At 42.5% G+C, this 22,574-nt stretch overlaps 1 protein-coding gene across 14 annotated transcripts in view; it reads left to right on the top strand.

Annotated features, from left to right (window-relative positions):
- The first annotated feature begins 4,675 nt into the window (after positions 1–4,675).
- Positions 4,676–22,574, top strand: part of Snap91 (synaptosome associated protein 91) — a 115,584-nt gene continuing 97,685 nt past the window's right edge. For 4 of the 14 annotated variants that reach the window (XM_037207820.1, XM_028875527.1, XM_028875525.1 and 1 more), the window contains exons 1-2: positions 5,391–5,582; positions 6,286–6,445. In XM_037207820.1, coding sequence (XP_037063715.1) covers positions 6,316–6,445 — 130 coding nt within the window. In that variant the 5' untranslated portion in view covers positions 5,391–5,582; positions 6,286–6,315. Of the gene's footprint in view, positions 4,831–4,962; positions 5,059–5,119; positions 5,363–5,390; positions 5,583–5,622; positions 5,754–6,285; positions 6,446–22,574 lie in introns of those variants that run through there. The other 10 variants (XM_028875524.2, XM_028875523.2, XM_037207818.1 and 7 more) reach the window with 7 other exon arrangements.

Raw genomic sequence — 22,574 nt, 5'->3', positions numbered from 1 at the left:
ACTTTACACTGGTATAAGGCTCACCTTGAAACTGTTAGGGTCCACAGAACACCCAACAAACCAAGGACTACCACTCACATATACAATCAACAAGAGCGTTGTTTATTCCAGCATGCTGGGGTCTACCAGCCAAACAACAAAATGGCTGTGAACTCAATGGAGCGTGCAGGCTCCTTTTATAGGCAGCCAGGAGGGGAGGGATGAGGTCATCCTGAACCTGATTGGCTAAGCAAGCAGCAGTTAAATTTGATTGGCTGTGGCATCTTTGGACATGTCAGGGCTTGTCTTAAGAGAGGTGGGGGGCTACAGGATCTGCCCTTTCCTGATTGGCTAGCCCCAACCTGTAGCCCCTCCAAGCCAGTTACTCCTTGCCAGTTGCTCATAGGCCCCTCACAGTGTCTATCAAGCCATACAGGGGATGGCCCCCAGTTGTCCCAGAGCCAGGACCCCGTAGGCTGTTGGAGGTGGGGGGCATTCACAGTCCAAGCCCACAGGAGAATGGTGAATGGCAAACCAGGGACAAAGGCCAGGGCCGAGGCAAGCGGGAGCGGTGGGCCAGGGTCAGGGCCCCAGCCCCTCTACAATACTTGCCCAGGGTACCCAGCTTCACCATACAACCCAAAGGGGAGGGGGTGGCAGGTCTGCGATGTAGAGCCTACACAGGGTCATGGCCTCGGTAGCAGAGGTGGCCTTTGCACTGCCTCAAACCACACTAATGTATTTTTGAAAAGTAAACCATGCACATATTACATCATTTCACTCATTATTGAAAACATATTACTTGTTCAAAACCTCTGGAGGACATGTGTGATTCCCCACCACCCTTGGACTGTTTGAGAAACAGTGTTTTACATTAGTTCCCTCACTATTTAGCATAATACTCCTTGTAGTATTCTGTTATCCTTATAATGTTCACAGCAGCTACCCACCCCTTTCATTTCTATTGTGTGACATTTTCCAGGGAGACTTGAATAAACATGTATTCATACCAGACAAGGCACTAATGACAGACCAAAGAAGTTATTCCACAGAAGTCCAGCTTACTGAACCAGTGAGTTGCTTAGAATTACTTGTAGTAGTATTGATGATAGCTACTTTGAGTAGTGTGGGTGATTAAAAGCAGCTGCATCTGTGAAAAGCCCATCCCAGCACCACTCACCACTCACAGAAGCTGCATCACTGACACTCCCTGCACCACTTGTTCAGAGCTCTGCCTGCAATTGTTCCTGTTTAGATAACCTTGGGGATCCTGTAAGTTTCAGGTACTTCCTGAGCCTTGCAAAATTTGTTCACTGCTTGAAAGTTACAGCTTTCTTTTATAACCTTGGATGAAAGTTACAGCTTTCTTTTATAACCGTGGAAGCTAGCTAGCCCCCACCTCCATCCCCTCTTCTCCCCTCCCTTTTTCCTCCCTTCTCACAGCAGCACTTTTCTCCCTCATTGATTTTTTTTTTCAAAGACACAGCTTGTTTTATTTTAACTATTATTTGCTTCTTTCTGCTATGTCGAACTGTTGTGTAACATCCATCCTGCCTGGAAGCTCCTTAAGCAGGGGTTTAAAAAACTAAAGAAATAGCATCAAAAACTCTCTGAAACTAGGATTCACTAGGCCCCACCCTGCCAGAGGAAGTAATAAAAGCTCAGAGTCCATCCTCTCAAAGGAAGTAAAGCTAGGCTGCAAAGAAGACTCTGAGACCAGACCCATGGCCTGGAAGAAACATAAACCAGCCCAGCTGCCTGAAGGAGCTTTAGACCAACTGAAGCACCTAGAAAAGATACTCTCCAAGCTGTTCAACTGCCTGCAGGCTATGCAGTGTGCCCCAGGTCCCCAGCTTTTGTGAGCTGTCACCCACGCTGGGGTGGGCCTTCATGATGCACTTGTATTTGAGTCATTTCTGCTCCTATAAGTAACCCATCACCCATGTTCCTATAAGTCATTGTCTTAGCCACTGTTCTATTGCTGTGAAGAGACACCATCATGACCAAGCAACTATTAGAAAGCATTGAATTGGGGGCTGGCTTATAGTTTCAGAAGTTTAGTGCATTATCATCATGGCAGGAAGCATGGCGGCATGCATTCAGATCTGGAGCAGTAACTGAGAACTACAACCTGATCACAGGCAGAGAGACAGAGAGACAGAAACAGAGAGGCACTGAGCATGGGCTTTGAGAAAGCCCACGACCAGTGACACACACACTTCCTCCAATAGGGCTATATCTTCTAATCATTTTCAAATAGTGCCACTTTCTGATAACTAAACATTAAAATACATGAGCCTATGGGGGTCATTCTTATTCAAACTACCACAGTAACTCCAATAAAACTCATTGGTTCACCAAGTTGGACTTTGGTGATATCTGTACTTTAGGACGTCATGGGTTTCATATCTGGGGTGAATAGACAATGTGTTTCATCTCCCCAGGGAAAGTTCTGTCATACAACATTAATTTTTTCTCAAGATTGATGCTTAATGGTTAATTTAAATATTTTCTTCTTTTTTGTTACTTATTTTGCTTGCTTATTTTAGACAGGGTCTTGCTACATAGGTATGGCTGACCTAATATTTACAATGTAGCCCGGTCTGGCTTCAAATTTATTGCAATCCTCCTGCCTCAATCACTGACATTACAGGCACATGCCACCATGTGTAAGTATTACGGCTCTGAGGGGACAAGCTTCCTCGATGGAAATATTATAACCCTGAGGGGGAAGGTTTCCCCAATGGAAGTGTTGCAGCTCTGAGGGGAAGAATATCCTGGCAGTTAGGAGTCAAGGAATACCACAATGTCACACCGCACAACAAACCTCACACAAGAAATTTATTGGAAAAGACATAGAGGGTGGCTGCCTCTACTAGAGAGAGAAGCAGCAGAGAACTGAACAGGAGACAGGCTTATACAGTTTCCTGGGGTGGGGAGGGGGAGGGATTGGTGGGATTTCAAGTCCTGGGCTTGCTCCAAAGCTCAGGGATTGGTAGGTTTTTGAGCTCAGCAACTGGTGGGCTTGGTTGGGTTTTCAAACCAGGAAGAGAGCTGGGACCTTCTACCTTACACCATGTCCAGCTTCATTCCTAATAGAAGCATTTTAATACTATACATTTTCTTGTTGTCAGTGCTTCTTCTACAGACCATACATTTTGATATGCTGCATTTACTTTTATTACCATTTAGTTTAAAATAATTTTAAATGTTTCCTTAGGAGAAAATTAGACCTACAGGTACTTTGAGAGTGTATTTAATTTGGTGATTTTTCAGATTTCTATCTGTTAACAACTTTGTGGTTTAAAAAAAAACAATTCACAATTTATATGACTATAATTCTTTGGGATGTGTTGATTGAACCTAGCTTTATAATGTAGAATATTATCTATTCTGGAGAGTATTCTACATGCATTTAAAAGAACATATTCCACTGTTGCTAGGTAAAGTATTTTATATTATCTGACAGCTGGAGTATGTTGGGGGCTGTTGTGAATCATGCATAGCCTCAATAGTTTGCTGTCTACTTACCCTAGCAATTGTAAATTGACGAGAACATGCTGAGTCAGCTGTAACTGTGTATTTACCGTTCCTCCTTTTATCAGTACTCAGTCCGCACCATCCTGTTGGAAGCTCTGTTCCTAGAGGGCTGAACATTTGGAACTGACTGTTGATGAGTTCTATTGTTGTGCACTGTGGTTCTTCCTACTAACATCTTTACTATAAAGACTACCTTAGACAACATCAATATGGCTACTCCAGCTCTTTATCAGATACATTGGGCTCTCACTTACACGCAACAAAATTTACCAGTTTAAAATGTTCAGATTCATATAGTTGGGTAATGACCACCTTAGTCATGATATAAAACTTCTCTATTACTCTAAAAAGGTTTCTTTCTGGCCCTTTGAAGTCGGTCCCCCTTCTGACTCTTGGCACTTGGTGTATTTTCTGTCTCGAATTGTGCCTTTCTTAGTCTGTTACATAAATGGATCAAAAGAGTAAATAACATTTCTGATGACTGGGCCACTTTCATGAAGCATAGTATATTTGAGATTCATCCACACTCTTCTTTTCACAGCAGAATACAACAGTAGTATTCTGTTGTATGGATAGACCATATTTTCTCTAGCTATTTACCAACAGACTAGTTTCCTCCAGTTTGAGGCCATTATATAAAGCTGCTACAAATTTCGATAAAAAGTTTATAGCTAGAAATGTGTTTTTATTGCCTTTGGGTAAATACCTAGTTCAGGACTGTGGAGGTCATCTGGTAATACTAGTGCAGGTAACTACATGCCAGTGGTCTTGGGCCTTCTTCAGTCACAAGGCGATGCTGGAATCAGCTCCAGCGGGCAGGACTTCAGGACCTCATGTTTGCGTATTGAATACCGGACCAAGAGAAAAAGCACTACAAGGCTGAACTCTGATGTGTATAAGTAGGCATATATGGCCTTGGGGACTGAACAGAGGTCATCTGCATAAAGCCAGGAAACATGTCAGGGGAATTCCTAAGGGAAATTCTGACCTTAACTTTGGGAATTTAAAATGCAAATGTCAACTCATGAAATTATTAAACAAGTCCAATCCCATGCAAGTGACACTCGACATTCAAATGACATAAGATGTCCCAACATATTTAAACAGCAGAAACTACAATTTTAAGGGTGCAAATGATTCCAGTCGAGTGTAATCTGGGATTCTGCTGATGGCTTCGCTACTCACTCGCCTCTACCGCATACCTCAATACTGCTTTAAGACTAAAGCTGCTAGAATTACCTGCCCTCTACGCTCCCTGTTGTAACTGAGACAAGTTGAGCAGCCCAGCCGCAAGGAGCGGAGGGCGCACAGGTAACGGTCCCGTGGCCACAGAACCTGACATTTCAAATCGCCCTGCCCATCTGGGCCTGGGCTGCCTTTGACAGGCCAGCTGGTCACAGACGCGCTCTTGGAGAGAAGGGGCTGGGCTCCGCGAGCAGCACACGCCGCCGCCGCCGCCCTTGCCTCGGCCTTCACAACCCTCCCTCCCCAAGCCCACGCCCGCGGCGATCCCCGGCGCATCCCGCAGCTGCCCCGCAGGTGTGCACGGCGCGCGTGCCCCAGGTTCCGCACGGGGACGCGCGGGGGTGTGGGGGTGTGGGGGCGCGCGCGAGGAGGCGAGCTGCGGAGCGGCGGCGCCCCTGCCGTCCCACCCTCCCCTCTGCAGTCGCGGGGCCGGGGACGCTCGCGTGCGGGGGGGGTGGGGGGGCTCGCGTTTAAAGCCGCGGCTCCGAGGGGGCGGCGAGCGGGAGCGGCGGGGAGGGGGCCGCCGGCGCTCTGCAGAGGGCTGGCCCCGGGTTCGTCGGCCGCCGTCACCTGACTCGTCGCAGGCGCTCCAGCTGAGGTGGGGGCGGGGATGGGGACGCAGCGCCGAGCGCTAGAGAGACGCGGCGGCGCTGGCGGAGGCGGCAGCGGCTGCGGGCGGGTACGGGCGCGGGGACCGCGGAGCTGAGCCAGGGACCGGGCCGGGGCTGCAAGCATCGCGGCCCGGGGACACCGGGGCGGCGCGCGGCTGCAACCAGCCACCCCGCGCGGCGTCCAGGCTGCGGTGCTCTCGGGGCGGGGTGAGTACGCTGGGCCAAACAGGTCCCCTCCCCTGCGCCGGAGCCGGGGGATCCGAGGGATAATCCCCGGACGCGGAGAAGGGCAGAGGCAGCCCGGGTGACAGCTCCGTGGCGCGCTAGCGGCCGGGCGGTGCCCGAGCTGTCGGCTCTCCGAGCTCCCAGCAGAGAAGGGTGAGGCGCGTCTCGGCTCTGGGCGGCCCTGCTGCGGGGATGGGGAGCGAGGGAGGACGAGCCGCTGCTGCCGCCGCCGCAGCCCCATGGCAGGAGGGAGGTGGCCGCGGCCCTGCGGGCTGCCGTGGGTGGGTAGGGGGGGGACACGCTGCAGCCAGCCCCCCGCAACGAGAGGTGCGCACTCCTGGGCGCGGCGTCCGGAGTAACCCCGACGCGTACCCGGTCCCGCACCACGGGATAGGGTTGCGCGGACAGTGCTGATGGACCGAGGGCGAGGCCGGGATGTGGCGGCCGCTTCCAGGTGTAGGGAAGCGGGACAGTGGCACGATGCAAGGGCTACCTGGCGGGTGGCTGACAGCCCTGGACCGCGATGGACCAGCAGGGCTTGGCGCGTCGCTGGTCCCAAGAGGCGGTGCCAGGGCGGGGTCGGCGGAGGAGAGAGCCGCCGTGCGGTGGGAGCAGGCAAGGCCAGGGTGCTCCAGCCTAGGCGGTGCGGGTGAAAGCGGGACCGTCTCCTCTTAATTTCCCGCAGAAGAGGAGGCGGTAGACGCGGCCGGTGAAGATGTCGGGCCAAACGCTCACGGATCGGATCGCCGCCGCTCAGTACAGCGTGACTGGCTCTGCTGTAGCGAGAGCGGTCTGCAAAGCCACCACTCATGAGGTGATGGGCCCCAAGAAGAAGCACCTGGATTGTAAGCATCCTTTTATATAAGTGGAACGTGCGCGTGGCATAGGGGCCTCAGAGGCCTTGGATCTCTGTCATGCCGCCTGAAGCCTTGGGAACTGGCTGCCCAGAGGTTCGCTCCTGAGCCTTGGAGGTGTCCCCTAGGGTAGGCCCTGAAATCTTGTCTATCGAGCCATGTTTTCCTTCCGATGACCTCCAAGGCCCTAGAGGAGGAAACACACACACACACACACACACACACACACACACATTTGTACATTTGGACTATGTCTTTTTAATCACCTTTTGTTTTTCTCCACCCTCTGTTAGGTTAAGGGAAGTGAGGGGTTGCATGATCAGAATGGAGAGGGAAAGAAAGATGGATTCATGGATGGCCACACTTGTCACTATAATTTCTTAAGTGCATTTTGGATCATTGTAAAATCCTGCCTTTCTCTGTGCTGCTGCTGAGGAATTGTGTGTGAGTGTGGGGGAGTGTGTGTGTCATATGTCACTACACTGAACTGAACTGGAATAAAGCCAGGCTATTGAATGAGCAGCTCCCACTTCACAGATAATGGCGAATTCATTCTAAACATCTTGGCATACTCCTTTGTCCTGTTCTCAGAAAATGCTGGGTGGGATAACTGTTTAGGTCACAAAATGGATGTACTTTCCAAATTAGAGGCGATACAATTTTAGATGGGAAACGTGTAACACATAACATTTTCACCTGTCATTGGATGGAGAAAGCTTTTTTCTGGTTTGGGATCTCTATATTTCTGAAGGTTTTCAATGCAGTTAGCAAATCTTTTGCTGCTGGAGGGCGAATAGTGACATTTAGAAAGACTGTCACCTGCTTTGGGCAGTCAGGTATCTCCAAAGCTACTCCAGAAAGTATTCTGCAGTTTCTATCTGTCTGTCTGTCTGTCTGTCCTTTCCTGATGTTCATTGCTAAAGGTCAATGTTGGCACGAGAAAACTGTTTGCCCATGCTCATTTTCCCACCTCACTCCCTTGGCCTCTTTTTTGTTTTCTTTTGTTTGTTTGGGGGTTTTGTGTTTATATTTCACATTTTACTTTTCTTGCTTCAATCCTTCTGCCTCTTGTGTTGCTGAGAAAATGGCATCACCACCACTCCCGTCAGTTCCAGCCCTCTCCTTTGCACCAGCAAAGTTTGAGGAAGCTTGCAAATGGACATTGTCAGAGCTATCACATAGCACTGAAGAATTTTCTGTCTAGAAGTTTGTCTAAGGGGAAGACATTATTACTTCTTTCCTGAAGGAATATTTAACAAAATTGATTGATTACAGTATCGTGTGTTATACATTAAGTACTAGGTAAGAAAGGCTACCAGGGCCAGGACACCTAACAGGGGTAGAAATTATAAATTCATGACCAGCTCATTTTGCTGCAGCATGCTGAATCATTTAGCCGTCTTTCCATCAGTTTCCCCAACTCTGGAAGGCTGACTCACGTCTTCGAGGTTATGTCAACCTAGAAGATGCTCACGATAAAAACTGTGTAGGCTATGGATTTGCTACTTTCATGATAGATCAGTATATTGATGCATGTCAGAGAACATTCTCAGGTTTGATCATTTCAGGAAGACATCATTCTGATAAAGACTGGATTTTCCAAATCAAATTAGTTACCTTTATCCTATAGACCTGAAAACATCTCTTAATGGGTTTGAAAGAAGGGTATTTCCAATACCCCAGCATATGTTAATGAGTGGAGTGTTTTAGAAGATATGGATCATGGTAGAAGATTCCATGTTAAAAGAAATAACCTGAACTAGGAACTGACTTTGTATTATTAGAATTATATGTTATACTTTAATGTGTTTGCTACTGAGCATTTCAACTAGGATAACAAACCTTGATTGCTTTTAAGTACTGCATTTACCTGCCATCTGTGGTTAGTAATCCGTTCTGTTGTGACGGGGAGAGGAATGCTTAGCCTAATTGGTCTCATCTCCAAAACACCTACCTTGCTTTCACGGTTGTGTGTGAACCTCACAACTTACATGCACATTGTAGTCTCTCTCCATGAGAAATTCTTACTTCTGTCAGGTTGAAAACTGAACCAAGCTCTGAGGAGTAGTTTGGTGGCTTTTCTTTTTATTGTCTTATCTTTCAATTAAAACATAAATGATCTTCTCTTTAAGCTTAGATTTTGGGTGTACTGTGGAAAGACAGGTATCACACTCCTACTAAAAGACTGTGTGGAAAATTGACTATTTAAATCGTGTTACATCTCAGAATTTAAGCAGTAGACTCAGTAGTTAAAGAGACTGAGGGAATGTAACATACTGGTTGTAAAAAAAATGCATTATTCTTGTTATTAAGACATGTGAATACAATACCTAAGTTTGTCCATAAACACTGAAGGATCCAAGTAGTAGTTTAGTTTTGAAAGCATTATATATTGAATAGGAAGAAGAGAACCAAACATTTTGGTAGTCTGAAGCAAAAAATGTATTAGTTTGATTTGCACATTTTTAGTTTGGAGTTTCATTTGGGAAATAAGGAGTAAAGTTTAGGATTATGTGATTTTCTAAACTATTGGAGTAATTGGTCTCAGAATCTTCATGAAATGAATATTTGATATTAGAGGGCTAGCTTAAAAAACTAATATTTTTAGATTAAGAGACAAAAAATTATTGTTGCTAATTATGGTGATTTATACAATGTTGCTTAGTAGTATATGATTTGCATGTTTGAAGAGATGATTTAACATTTGGGGACAGAATCTCCTGGGGAAAATGTGGAGGTAGATTGAGTCATTTTCTCAGGGTTAGTTTTTCTGGGTTTTGTTTCTTGTTTGTTTGTTTGTTTGTTTGTTTGTTTTTACATATGGCACTAATTCTTGAACCCAGAACCTTGTTTATTCTGGGCAGGCACGTTATGGCTAATTTGCATCCCTAGCCCAGACTTTTTTTTTTTTCCAGTAACAGTATCTTTCTTGAAGGGAGAAAAAGGTTCACATAGTCAGTAGTTACGTATTATATTAAATGTTTTTAAAAAATAGTAAGTTTTAGTAATCTAAATGAGAATTCTATTTTATGTTTCAGTTTATCTAAATATTTCATTCTCTACTCTACCACCATCTAGTAATAATGTTGCCCCATCTGCACATTTAGATTAAAGACTTTATCAATACTAGTTTTCTGGGGCAAAATGTGCAGCCTCACCTTACTTCCTTTGTAACTTCTTGTGTGTATTTGGTAGCACATAAAATGCCCAGGACTAATCAGGCTGTTTGCTTACCAATGTGTTACATGGCAGTGAGTTTTCCTCCTCTGTTTTGTGGTTAGTCTAAATGCTAGCCCAAGTCAAATAATCAAGGAAAAAACCTAGTAGGCACCAAGTACTGCTCCTGGGTTTAACAGAAATACAGAGTTGGTCCCAAGAACCATCTGCAGGGGGAAATTCAGAATGCATTGCAGCCCTGGTGTAAGATTCATTTGAATGGTCAATGCTGATGGATGATTTCTGTATGTGCCACTCAAAGTATTTGGATTAAAATAATCACAGTTCAAACGCATGATCATCAATAGTATCAAGCCAAAGCTAATGGAAAGTCCATTTACCTACCAGCAATCTTATTTTTCTCTCATTATTATTCTTGGAGATTTTTGTTTGTTTTTTGGGGTTTTTTTTGTTTGTTTGTTTTTGAGACAGGGTTTCTCTGTGTAGCTTTGGCACCTTTCCTGGAACTCACTCTGTAGCCCAGGCTGGCCACATACAGAGATCTGCCTGCCTCTGCCTCCCTCATGCTGGAATTAAAGGCGTGTGCCACCACTGCCTGGCTATTCTTGGAGATTTTCAATAATGAGTTCATCCCACATGAAAGTGATTTAAGTCCTGGATCTCTTTGAGAGATACTAGCATTTTATTAACCATTCTTTTCTCTCCAAATCCCCAAAACTAGTCTTCTTTACTTATGTTAGTATATATTTACATGCTTAGTATATCTGACATATTTTGATTTATAGAAGTGCAGTTTAAGCCAGGCATGGTGGTGGATGTCTGTATTTGCAGCATTTAGGAGGCAGAAGCAGAAGGAACCGGAGTTCAAGGTCGTCCTGGCCTACATAGCAAAGCCAGATGGCTCTACATCAGACCCTGTCTCAAAAGACTAAAAATCAAAAGAAGAGAAAGAAATTTAATCTGCACTAGTACAGTGACTACTATATTTGTACCAAATGTATTCTTTTTACGTGTTGAAATATGTCAAGATTGCAGAGTAAAATTAGTATCATATATGAAATATAGTGAGTACATCATATGATTTTCAGTGTAAGTATACTAATTAGCTATGTAGGATATTTACCATTGACTAGTTGTTTTGACTTAACTATTTACCATTGTCTGGATACACTCAATCATTATTTCCTATACCAGGGTGTACTGTGTGCCTTCTAGATTATATTGGAAGACCTAGCCCAATTGTGAAAATGGTTTAAAACAGACTATATCAGTTTTTGGACAGTCAAGAAGAGATGGGAAAAAAACACATCTGAAAAGCATTTAATATGACTATATTTTGTATCAAAAGTCCTAGAGGAGGCCTGTGCTGTTCTTAGCATTCCAGGGGGAGAGAAAAGACACTGAATGAGGTTGAGTGGGCGCTAGAGAAGCAGAGGACTTGGAAAGTTGTGTAGACTTCGGGTCTGGTTAATTTCAGTGTGATACTTTGATTTCCAAGTTTTTAAAATAAAGTTAATTATAAAAAAATTAAGGAGTAATGGGTAGAAGTGTGCTGTACATCACCTAATGGAATAGAAAGATTTTTTTTATGAATTTAAAATTTCTTATTGTTGGTGCTGGAGGTTGGACCCAGAATCTCATACATGCTCAGCCCATGTTGTACAACAAAGCTATATTCCCAGTCTTTAAAAAACTGACTCATAAGTGCTTCCTAGTGACTTGAAAATAGAAGAATATATATTAAGTAGGTAAGTTCGTATCTTAATTGCAATATTAACATGCAACACTTTATAATAAAATCTGGAATTTTGGTACATTGCTAAACGTTCACTTAATGGCTAATAAATACTTCCTTGTGATTTAGTCTATATATTAGGTTATTATATCTTTCTTTTAGCTTCCCACAAAGATCCTTTAAAATCTTACTTCCTCCTTCTATGTAGACCCTAGATAGGCTAGGGTGTTCTTCAGGGCTTATCTTGGTTTCTGTAACTTGGTAAGAAAGGTCAGAATTGACACAGGACCTGTTCCTTGAAGGCCACTACTGAGCTATATTTTGGTGACTCAGCTCCTGGAACAGCCTTCAAATAGACTCATAGTGCCTTTAAGTCATTTGGAAAGCCACACATTTTGCCATTTAAATATTTACGCTTGTTTCTTTTTCTCTTGTAAATTCCTTTTTCTTTGCCTAGAAACCTGTTTACTTGTGTTTTCTTGGAGGAATTTACCTAATGTGGGCGGTCACCTGGGAACTGCTCTGCCCTGCCGCTGTCAATTACAGCCTGACCTGTAAGAAATGGACTCTTGCCTTGGGGCGGTGGGGTGAAAGTGCACCCTGAAGCCAGGTCTTTGTTTAGCTGCCTTCTTACTACCTTCTCCTTTGTCCTGCGTGCCTGAGGACACCGCCACCTCCTTGTGTAATGAGGTTTCTCCTGCACACATGGTGAAGGTGGATCTGTGTTGTAAAAGGTTGTGCAAGGTGCCGTTCCAGCAATCCAGGAGAGACAGGCTAACTCTTCACCTGCCCTCTCTTGATTTGCCTTTTGGTTTGATCACTTGACTGTTGTCTTTTGGTAAGCACTTTTATCTTCAATGATAACTGTCACCATTTATGTGTGAGTTAATTCTCCCTGTCATCGGAATCCTTAACCTCACATTCTATCTGTTTTATACCCATTTTTAAATGTCTTCATTTGAGCAAACGAAACCACCGATGCAGCGTCCCTGGACTTGAAGGAGTCTTCCAGCAGCCAGCCTGTCAACCACACTTTTATTTCCTATGGTCTACTTTCTTGAAATAGTGATCGCGAAGATGTGTACCCCTCTCCGGATAGCCCTTGGCTTTGTCTTTAATTCTCGCTTAAACTATCGACATGGCAGTTGCGTGCCCATCGCCATCCACTCAGTGACCAAGCTGATAACCCGAGAGCTCTCTCTGGCACATGAATACGCTGTCATAGTCAGGTCCTAGTGCTATCAGTGCTGAGGTCTTGGTGGCTAAGGCCTTATCTGTTGGAAGCCTGGGGGCACCTGGGGAGAACTGTTTGCTGATCCACCGCTACTGCTGCTGGCCATTTTCACAAGTGCTGTGACCACCACTCCCACCACTGTGTACTTCTTAACACATCTGCGGATGAGTTTTAGTGCTGTCCTTTGAATTAGATCAATTCTAACTTTCCCCTTTCTACAGAAAGCTATGTGTATTATTTTTTCAGTCTTTCATGGACTACCCTTAATTTAATAGTTATTCTTTAAAGTAGATTGGTAATACTTGGTAACATTTTTTTTTGTAATAAAAGAAATTTAGGGATTTTAAAGGCTTCTGAGTTGTATGCCATTACCGTCCACGTTTTATTGCCGCTACTGTAGTTTTAACCTCATTAGTCATTTGATAGAGACAGTGTGTGTATAGTCATTACCACTCTGAATTGGACTTCTTCGCTTGCCATTCCTCTTCCTAGTGTTTTCTTGAACTGTGACCCTCCAAAGCTGCCTCAGTAAGGCTGTTTACTGGGGAATTATGCTTTGACTAAAAAGCTTTTATTTCCTTCATGGCTTTGAGAGATAGTCGGAACAATTCTAGGATGACAGTCCATGTGCAAATAATAGTTTCACTCCTTTGGCTTCCATTATTGGCTCTTAAGAATTCATCCCCCCACCTGCTTTCAAATGATCACCTGCTTTATGGCTGCTTTAAAAATCTGTCATGACCTTCTATAGCATGAATGAGTAGATGTGGCTTCCCTATTGTCTGTCCTATTGGCACTGTATTGGGTTTCCTGAACTGAGAATTAGCATCTCTCATCAATTCTAGAAAATTCTCAGCCTTTCGATTATCATTGATTACTGCCTATACCCATTCTCTCTCTCTCTCTCTCTCTCTGACCTTCAAGTGTAACTAGATACAGTACACTTTATTATATCCTTTCATGTCTAAATATACCTTTCATAGTTTCCAGTACTTTTCTATTCAACATGCTTTGTTTTCAGAATCTATCTAGTTTATTTATTCTCTCTTTATCTGTGTCTTAAAGCTTTTATTCACCCTCAGTTATAACTTTTTAATTAATTTTTTAAGTTTTGAAGTTTTTCAGATCTGCTCTTTTGGGTATGGCATATGTTCCTTGCTCATCTTTTTTGGATCCCTTTTTTTTTAATTTCTCTCCCATTTTTAGCCAAATTAATTTTATCTTCTGGTTTACATGGATCTGTTACACGAGGCCCTGCTTCTGGCTAGTTTAGCCCGAGCCTGAACCTCACTCATGGTGTTTTCTCAGATGGTTCATAATTTTAGCTTCTGAAGTCTGTTGGCTAGGTCTCCATCAGTAAGAATCCCAGAGAGCCTGGTTTCACCTAGATAGAGTTTGTGCTTGCTTCATGAAAGACCCACAGGGGTCCCATCCTGGATTGATTTCTGCTTTCTCATCTGATGCAGGTCCGTGTTCATGATTTTCATTCACATCTAAAAATCCAAAGAGCTCAGAAAACTAAAATTGCTTTTGTAAATCTTTGGTGGCAGAAGTTGACCTGATAGTCTTCATACCATCTATCCTGAAGTATATATTTTCAACTACAGAAATGTTATTACAATGAATTTCAAGATTATACTGGGGTGTTAGTGTGTGGTGTATCTCAGGCCTTTGCTAAACCTAAAAAGTTGTGAAATCAGATATATATGGCCCTCAGGACCTGAGATACTGGAGTGTTAGTCTGTAGTATAAATTTTAAACTTGAGAAGGGGAAAGCTGTGGTTACAAATGCCCCAGAGATTTTCCTCTCATCCACCTTGAGTGTAGCCTTAATGTGACACATTTTATTGTTTCCCTTTACTAAAGGGCCTTCTTTTTGTGCTTGTTAATTTTACTGAGGGTGCAGCATTGGAACCTGGGCACCTTACATGTGGGTCTTTGTTCTTAGTCCCAGAGGACTGGTCACATGTTGCCCACAAGGCCTGTAGGTCATTCAGTTTCAACACATGCTTTCCTTCACTTCAGTGTTGCTCTGTCTTACAGTTTTCTGAGACCTCTCATGATTTGGTCCTGGGGATTCATTCATTACCCTATGAGGAAGCCAGATGGGAGTGGATGGCTGTCTTTTCCCGATAGTTCACCCCTACACTAGGAAGGAGTCCTGCCTGTTTTCCTCTTGTTCTTACTCAGTCCCCCTCCCTCCAGTTCACTAAAATCACCATACACTGCATTACTTTTAGTCATATGTTGTTTCTGTATTTTTCAAATCATTTCTAACACCCAGCTTGGGCATGCCTGCTCAGGGCTGAGATGGCTCCCTGTGCATCTCAGAACTGCAATGAGCTTCTGTGTGGGTTTCTCCTTCTGGTTGGAGTTTCCTCCAAGCTCCTCTGACACCAGACATGGAATGAGAACTAGTTTGGGGATTTATGTATTAATGGGATGACTGTCTCTGGTATACTCTTCATTCTTCCCTAACTTTAGGCCTTTCCACCCACACTTTCTGTATAAAGATCTTGCTTTTACCTAATAATTCTCAGAAGAACAATGAGTCAAACTTTGTTGGTTAAAAGACCATAAACTCAATTAAAAGTGGAATATTTCAGAAAATCATTTTTAAAAAACTATTATATCGCTTAATGTAAATAGTTAATTCATAGTCCCTGTTAGCCTCTTTGCAGTTACATTCTTGGGATATGGTAAAAATTACATTTTGGCAGATGGGTATGGTATGTGCCTATAATCCAAGTGTTCTGGAGACCAAGCCAGGAAGATAATGAGTTCAAGAAGGTCACACTGAGCTACATAGAGAGACTCTGTCTCAAAGAACCAAAGACCAATATTAAAAAAAAAAAAAGGTTGAGTGAAATCATAACTTTGGCCAGAAACATATAATTAATGGTCAGGATTTGTAAACTGGAAAAACGTTAAATTTTAATTATGTCTATATTCTTTTGGCTGTGTATTTGAATTGTATGTGTATTTCCTTCGGTATATTTCTTTCATGATTAATAATTAGGAAATTAATGTTACAGAAAGTTCTTCAGCATTCTGTGGGTGTAAATGTATGCTTTTACTTTTCTTTGTGTCAGTCAGTTACGGTTGAACATTACTCTTCAATGACTGCCTTACAATTTATGAATGTAGACTTTGTACATGGGAAGGAAAGTTCAAAAACCAAAAAACATAATTTCACAGTAGCCAAAAACTCAATTTATTCTGAAACTATATTACTTTATATTCAATAATACTCTTCACTAACACGATGACATTCCCACTCACAATTTGGAAGATGGGGATGTAGATGAAGCTCAGTGGTCCAGCGCATACCTGGCATGTATCCATGGTTGGCTTGCATCAGTGGCTGGTATGCATCAAGTGCTGGGTTTGATCACCAGTAATGCAAAAGGAAAAGAAAGAAAACAGGAAGGAAGGAAACAAAGAAAGAAAGAAAAGAGTGACTTGAAGGGTTTAGAAAAGCAATGAGGAATAGGAGACAAATTTAACTTAAAATAATATTCTTCTTACCTTCATAAAGAGAGCAATAAATGTCAGAGTATTTATTTGGTTTTCAACCACCTAGTTGGAGAAATTAGAAGTTACTTTCAGTCTTGAGGCTTTTAAGTATTTATTTAACACAATATCATTATTTATTCATTCAACAAATATTTACCAAATGTCAGGAATTGTTCCAGGAGGCAGGGATACCTCAGAGAATAAGATGTATAGCCTGTGGCATCAAGAGATCTAGCAGCTTAGTAGGGGAGACAGAAAATGAAAGACCTAATTACCAGTGATTCCAGAAGCATTAAGGTTTAGCGGGGAAAGAAAGACCACAGTGGAGGTGCATTGTAGAAATGGTGTTTAAGGCCAGACTTGAAGGATCAAAGGAACTCACATGGGTGAGGTTGAGATAAAGGCTGCTTGCTGCTCAGCAGAGAGCGGCTCCTGCAGAGAAGGCAGGCCCTAGGAACTTAAGCTGACAGCTGCTTCCAGGCTGATAGTGTAAGAGGTCAGATAGTGTAAGACATGATCTCTGAACTGATGCATCCCCATCTACAGGACCTTCGAGGTTGGACAGAACCTTAGGCATCTCCAGACTCCCAGTTTTTACAGTTAAGGCAGTTGAGTCCCAGAGGCAAAATCACACATTCTCTGTGTGTTGATACTGGTAATTCTTACTGTCTTAAGCAACTGCTCCAGCGTGTTATTGCTTTGTTAGCCTCATTCTGATGGTTAGATCGGTGCCCGAGAACCTCAGCTGCAACTCATGATTATCCTGGTTAGAATCAAGAGTATGCAACTTGCAGCTGTTGCAGCCTCTAGCTAGGTAATTCAATAGACTATGGCTTAATGTAGTTGTGTTGTGTTCTGTTTCTCTTATCCCATCAGAGTTGCTCTGTGTTCATGTTTTTATGACCCCTTAAGTAGTTTGACATGTAATGTTCTGTTTTCTTCAACCCTTGTATGAGCATGAGTGTGCCACATGGAGCTACTTAGAGTCTTCAGTAGTGAGAAGGCCAAACCAACTGTTTAACCCTTGAATCACCCCTCTGCTCTGTGTATATTTACTTGTTCTTTTTAGTAATAGTTCTCACTATTTTCCATACAAAGCTTTTAATTTTTATCTATCTTTTTCATAGTATTTTGTGATTCTATAGTATATAATATATCTTAGTATATCTGTGCTGTCATGGCATTGTGCAATGCCAAGGAGATCTCTCTCTGTCTCTCTCTCTCTCTCTCTCTCTCTCTCTCTCTCTCTCTCTCTGTCTCTCTCTCCCTCCCTCCCTCCCTCTCCCTCCCTCCCTCCCTCAAACTCTCTCTCTCTCACACACACACACACACACTCTCTCTCTCTCTCTCTCTCTCTCTCTCTCTCTCTCTCCCTCCCTCCCTCCCTCCCTCTCCCTCCCTCCCTCCCTCCCTCAAACTCTCTCTCTCTTCATTCAACTAGCCATTTGATTTGTAAATTGTACTCATAATTTTATAACCTAGTGTTGGAAATTGAGAGAAGTGTCACTTCACTTCAACTCAGCCTTGCTCCTTGCTCAGATGGAAAAAAGTCTGAGTTGAGTGCTCGATGGATGGAAGTATAAATTAGTCTACATATTTGGGGCCATGTGTTGTCAATGTCAGTTGAAACCTCTGAAAGCCTTTTGAACTAGTAATTTGACTTCTACAGGTTTTGTCTTGGAAAAATAGAGAAAATGAAGCATTTATGAATGTTTGATACAACATTGTATATTTTCCTTAGTACTTTATTAAAAACAAATGATGTCTTCAAATAGATACTGGAAAACCTCAAAAATGAAAAGTTAAAGTGTATTTGTCATGGAAATTAAGACATGAAGACATGGTTCCATTTTTAATGTAGGCATCTGCCGGTGACATGTATTTCTGGAAGACTATACACCAACATGTTGTCTGTGCATTGAAGGACTTGTGTTTTCTACTTTGTACCCTTGTCATGATGACTATATTTTTTCTATGTTAGAGGAATATAGACAAACTGGTTAGGGCAAAAGGAGGACCATTTGGGCTTTTATAACCAGGTTGAGGAAAGGGCATGGATGGCACCAGCCCCTCCGATGCTTATTCAGGATCCTTTTCCACATACAATCAGTGATTCAACTTTCATTTTCGCAGAACAACTTTCTCATTGAGTCTAGAAGTGTGGTTTGCTATCATGGCAAACTGAGAAATTAGCTTTCTTCCTATAGCTAGAGTTTGACAAAAAACATAGAGAATAATTGACTTCTCATGTTGCTCCATGTCCATGGCATGGCACCATGTGTCCAATTTACTTTCTGTTGTTGTGATAAATACCATGACCAAAAGTAATTTGGAGATGAAAGGGTTTATTTCATCTTGCTAATTATTGTCCTTCATGAGGAAAAGTTGAGGTAGGAGCTCAGGGCTGGAACCAGGAATCAGAAGCCATGGAGGAATGCTGCTTCCTAGCTTGCTCCTCAGGGCTGGCTCAGCTTGCCTTTTTTATACAACCCAAGACTATCTGCTCAGGAGTGACCCCACCCACAATGGGCTGGCTCCTCCCACATCAGTCATCAATCAAGATTTGCCTATGGCCAGCCTTATGGAGTCATTTTCTCAATTGAAGTTCCCACTTCTCTGGTATCCTTAGCTTGTGTCATTGACAAAAATCTAATAAACACATCAGGATTGTCAAGCTCAACCAGAACTACCTTCTTGGGATCAGTCCCAAGAGCTAGGGGCCAGATGCAGATTTTCTTTCTGACTCTCTTTGGGGTCTGCTTTGGATGGCACTTTTCAGTCTCTTACCTGGGGCTTTAGAGTCCTCCAATGAAGTCTAGCTGATGAGGAAAACAGAAAAGGAAATATTCCAAGACATGGGACTAGACCTAGATACCATTCCTGTCTGTTTCATTAGTAAGAGCTCAGCCAGTGGCCTCCACACAGTTAGAAGATGGTGTCTAGATGTGAGTGCAGCAGAAGGAAATAGCTTATGAACACAGGACATTGATGCTACTATGCCCATGGAAAAGGCATTGGAAATACTTCTCTTATGTCTGTGGGATCTCAGGAGTTCTCACTCCCCTCAGCATGACAGATATTCAGATGAACAGTGAACTGGCTGAAATGAGTACTTTTCGGAGGGTAGATGATTCTGGAAATGAGTAGCTAGTGGCCCGGCACTGGTTCCCTGTCCTTGGCACACATGACAGATTGATCTTAGGGCTCTTTTCTGTGTAGCTTGGCTTGGCCTCAAACTTTTACTTGTGTGCAATGATTTGGATTTTCACTCTCAAACACAGTTGACATGTAAGCTGAAACCAATGTAGCACCCCTAGTCTGGGCCATTTTTCCATGCTAAATGTAACACAAGCCATTCACTGGATTTGCATAGATGCCTAGTGTTTGGAGTCATTGTGGACACTTCAGAACCCAGGACCCATCTGCTGGGGGCCTTGTGATTTTAAGCTAGTAATGAGCACATTAGTGGCAGGCCCAGAAGAGACTGTTCTCTAAATCTGCCCGATAGCTAAAGGCGACAGTTATTTACTTTATCGTTTAAGCATTAATGGAGACAATGAAAGTTATTTTGAGAAAGAAAAGTGGCTGTTTTGAGTCTTGCATTTAAAATGAAAGCTTTCTCTGGGGGGATCAAGTCTGGTAGTACTCTATCATCTTAAAATTTGAATAATGCAAGATGTTTTCTTTGAACCTCTTCTTGGGTACCTACATGGATATAATTTGCTCCTAAATTTAAAGGTCCTCTCAATTCACATTTTAATGTAAAATACACTGGCAATCTCTCTTTTCCCATAAAACTTAGGTGAATTAAAAAAAAAAAAAAAGAGGCTTTGTAGAGGCGGAGTGGGGCTAATGTGATCACAGACTGGGTGTGGCGAATAGAAGCACAGCTGAGGTCTTCCTCAGAAAGACCCTTTGAGATCAGTGTTCTTTCCCAAGCTTGTAGAGGAGAGGACAGGGTCCTAGGAAGTTACAGGGCTCATCCAATCCCTACCACTGCTGGGGAGAAGAGAGGTCAGGATTTCTTCACACATTCTATTGCAAGACTCATGCTTCTTTTCCCACCTTTGCATGGCATCTCTTGCTTACCTGTCCAGTGTTGTAAGGAGTAATAACACAAAACAGAAACAGATAAGATCCCACATGATTGTTTAAGGCAGTTCAGTAGCTATTTCATGACAGGGATAAACCCCTATGAAGCCTGTCTTTGGATAACAGGAGGGGAAATATGAAGGGTGTGGAATCAGATGACTGCCCCAAGCCCATTTACTCCTCATCAGTAGGTTTGTATGAAGGCATTTATTTCAACACACTCTTGAGCAACATTGGGAGGCGTGAATGAAGCGCACAGCTGTAGAAAGAGCACCGATCTGTCATCAGAGGACCCAGGCTAACCCTGAATCTGTTGCCTGCTGGCTCTGATCTGAGCCGGATAAGTTGAATTTTTTGCAGGTCTCAGTCTTATCTTTTCTAAGGCATCGTGGAGTGCCATTGACAATGGAAGGAATATGTTAGCTAAAACCAGTGACAAGAAACCAACCCAAATCACTCTACAAAGGATTCTCACTAGAGGAAAAGGCTGAGGCACAGCGAGCAGCAGTGAATTTGTTAAAGAACTGCCTGGCTTCAGCTGCTCTGGGCTTTTCTGTGGCATCTGTTTGAGAAATGAGGGTTTTGGGTTTTGTTGGTTTTCTTTTGTTTGTTTGTTTTGTTTTTTTGTATGAAAGGGAGAATAAGGCAATTAAGCTTCCATTGTAGTTTCATATGTTTTGGGCCAGTGACATAAGTTGGCACTAATTATTAGGATATAAATGTAGCATGTTCAATTTAAATCATCTCCAGAAATCAAATACTGGAATATGCATTACAGTTTGCTTTGTTACTGTAGATTTCTAAGGCTCAGTGGTGTGGTTTTAGACTTACTTGTTTTAAAGATATTATTTTAAACTCTTCAAATAGGTTTATAACAAAAGAGTGATTTATTATTTAAGAAAAAATAGTGGCAATTGACCACTGAAATGTTTAAGACACATGGAAGAGTGAAGAGCAAAATATGAAGTGGCCTTATTAGGGCTTATTGTTTGGAGGTCTCCTTTTACACCATTGCCCATTTATAAAGACACAAAAAAATAGTGGAGGGACATTTAATTACTATTTTTGAATTAAGCACCAATACACTGTTGTTAAGAAAGACTTGAAAAATATTTGGAAAATGAGCTGACCTAATAGTGAAAAATAATTTTTAAAATGATCAATAGTTACAATTAGTCTCAGTATTTACGTTGTAAGTACTTACAGGGAAAAACGCTTGGACAACATTGACAATTTGGGGCATTGACAAATGAAAACTGGGTAGAAATTAGACAGCAGCAGAGCAGATGAACAACGTGAAGGACACTGATGCTTCTTGTTTGGGTAGAAGACGTTCTGGAAAGCTGTTAGTCAAATTGTTGAATCATTTAAAATTTTATATTTAAGAAATTAATTCTTGGGCTGGAGAGATGGCTCAGCGGTTAAGAGCACTGGCTGCTCTTCCAAAGGTTCTGAGTTCAATTCCCAGCAATCACATGGTGGCTCCCAACCATCTGTAATGTGATCTGGTGCCCTCTTCTGGCATGCAGGCATACACACAGGCAGAATACTGTGTACATAATAAATAAATAAATATTTGGGGAAAAAAGAAATTAATTCTTTCAATCAGTAAGTGTGGTTATGGTTAAAAATTGATAACCTGATACACTAATTGACCAAGAGCAATATAACTTTTGGGGGGGTCAAAGTTGTAAGTGTATCTTAATCGTGGGCTCTTCTAGTTTTTAAATATTTTTTGTGTTTTTTTTTTAAGTTTAATTTTGAATTATATATACTTTTATGCCTTTGTGTGGGTATGTGCATTTGTATGCAGGTGCCATGCAGGCCAGAAGAGTGCATTGGATCCCCTGGAGCTAGAGTTATAGGGGCTTGTGAGCTGCCGAGTATAGATGCTAGAAAACCAAACTCAGTGCTCTGCAAAAGCAGTAAGTGCTTTTAACTACTGAGCCATTTTCCCAGCACCCATTTTGTTATCTTAAAATTTCTTTAAATTGTTACATGTAGTCATCCTCTATTTAAAAGTATGGAAAAAAGGCAAACATCTTTGACTTAAGACTATTAGTTTTAGTTAAACTTTAAATCTTAAAGGCCCAAAAATTATTAGTAGTAGTATGTTAGAGCTGAAAATACATGAACAAATTGAACATTAGCAATCTTTCCATCGTGGTCCGACTCATTTTATTTACAGACACACATATAATATCTTGGCTATCTTATTTTACATGACATTATATTACAGCACAAATAATTCTTATGTTACATGAAAGTTCTTAAATATTACCTTCCCCATAATAGTTTAATACTTATTTCTGGGCCGCTAGTTATACACAGGGGCCACAGTAACTCTGAGAGCCCCCTTTTTTTTC

This window comes from Peromyscus leucopus, chromosome 7, assembly GCF_004664715.2.
Source record: "Peromyscus leucopus breed LL Stock chromosome 7, UCI_PerLeu_2.1, whole genome shotgun sequence".
In the NCBI taxonomy this organism is placed as follows: domain Eukaryota; kingdom Metazoa; phylum Chordata; class Mammalia; order Rodentia; family Cricetidae; genus Peromyscus; species Peromyscus leucopus.
Note: the sequence above shows the minus strand (reverse complement) of the source record. Positions and strands in the feature narration are given on the sequence as shown.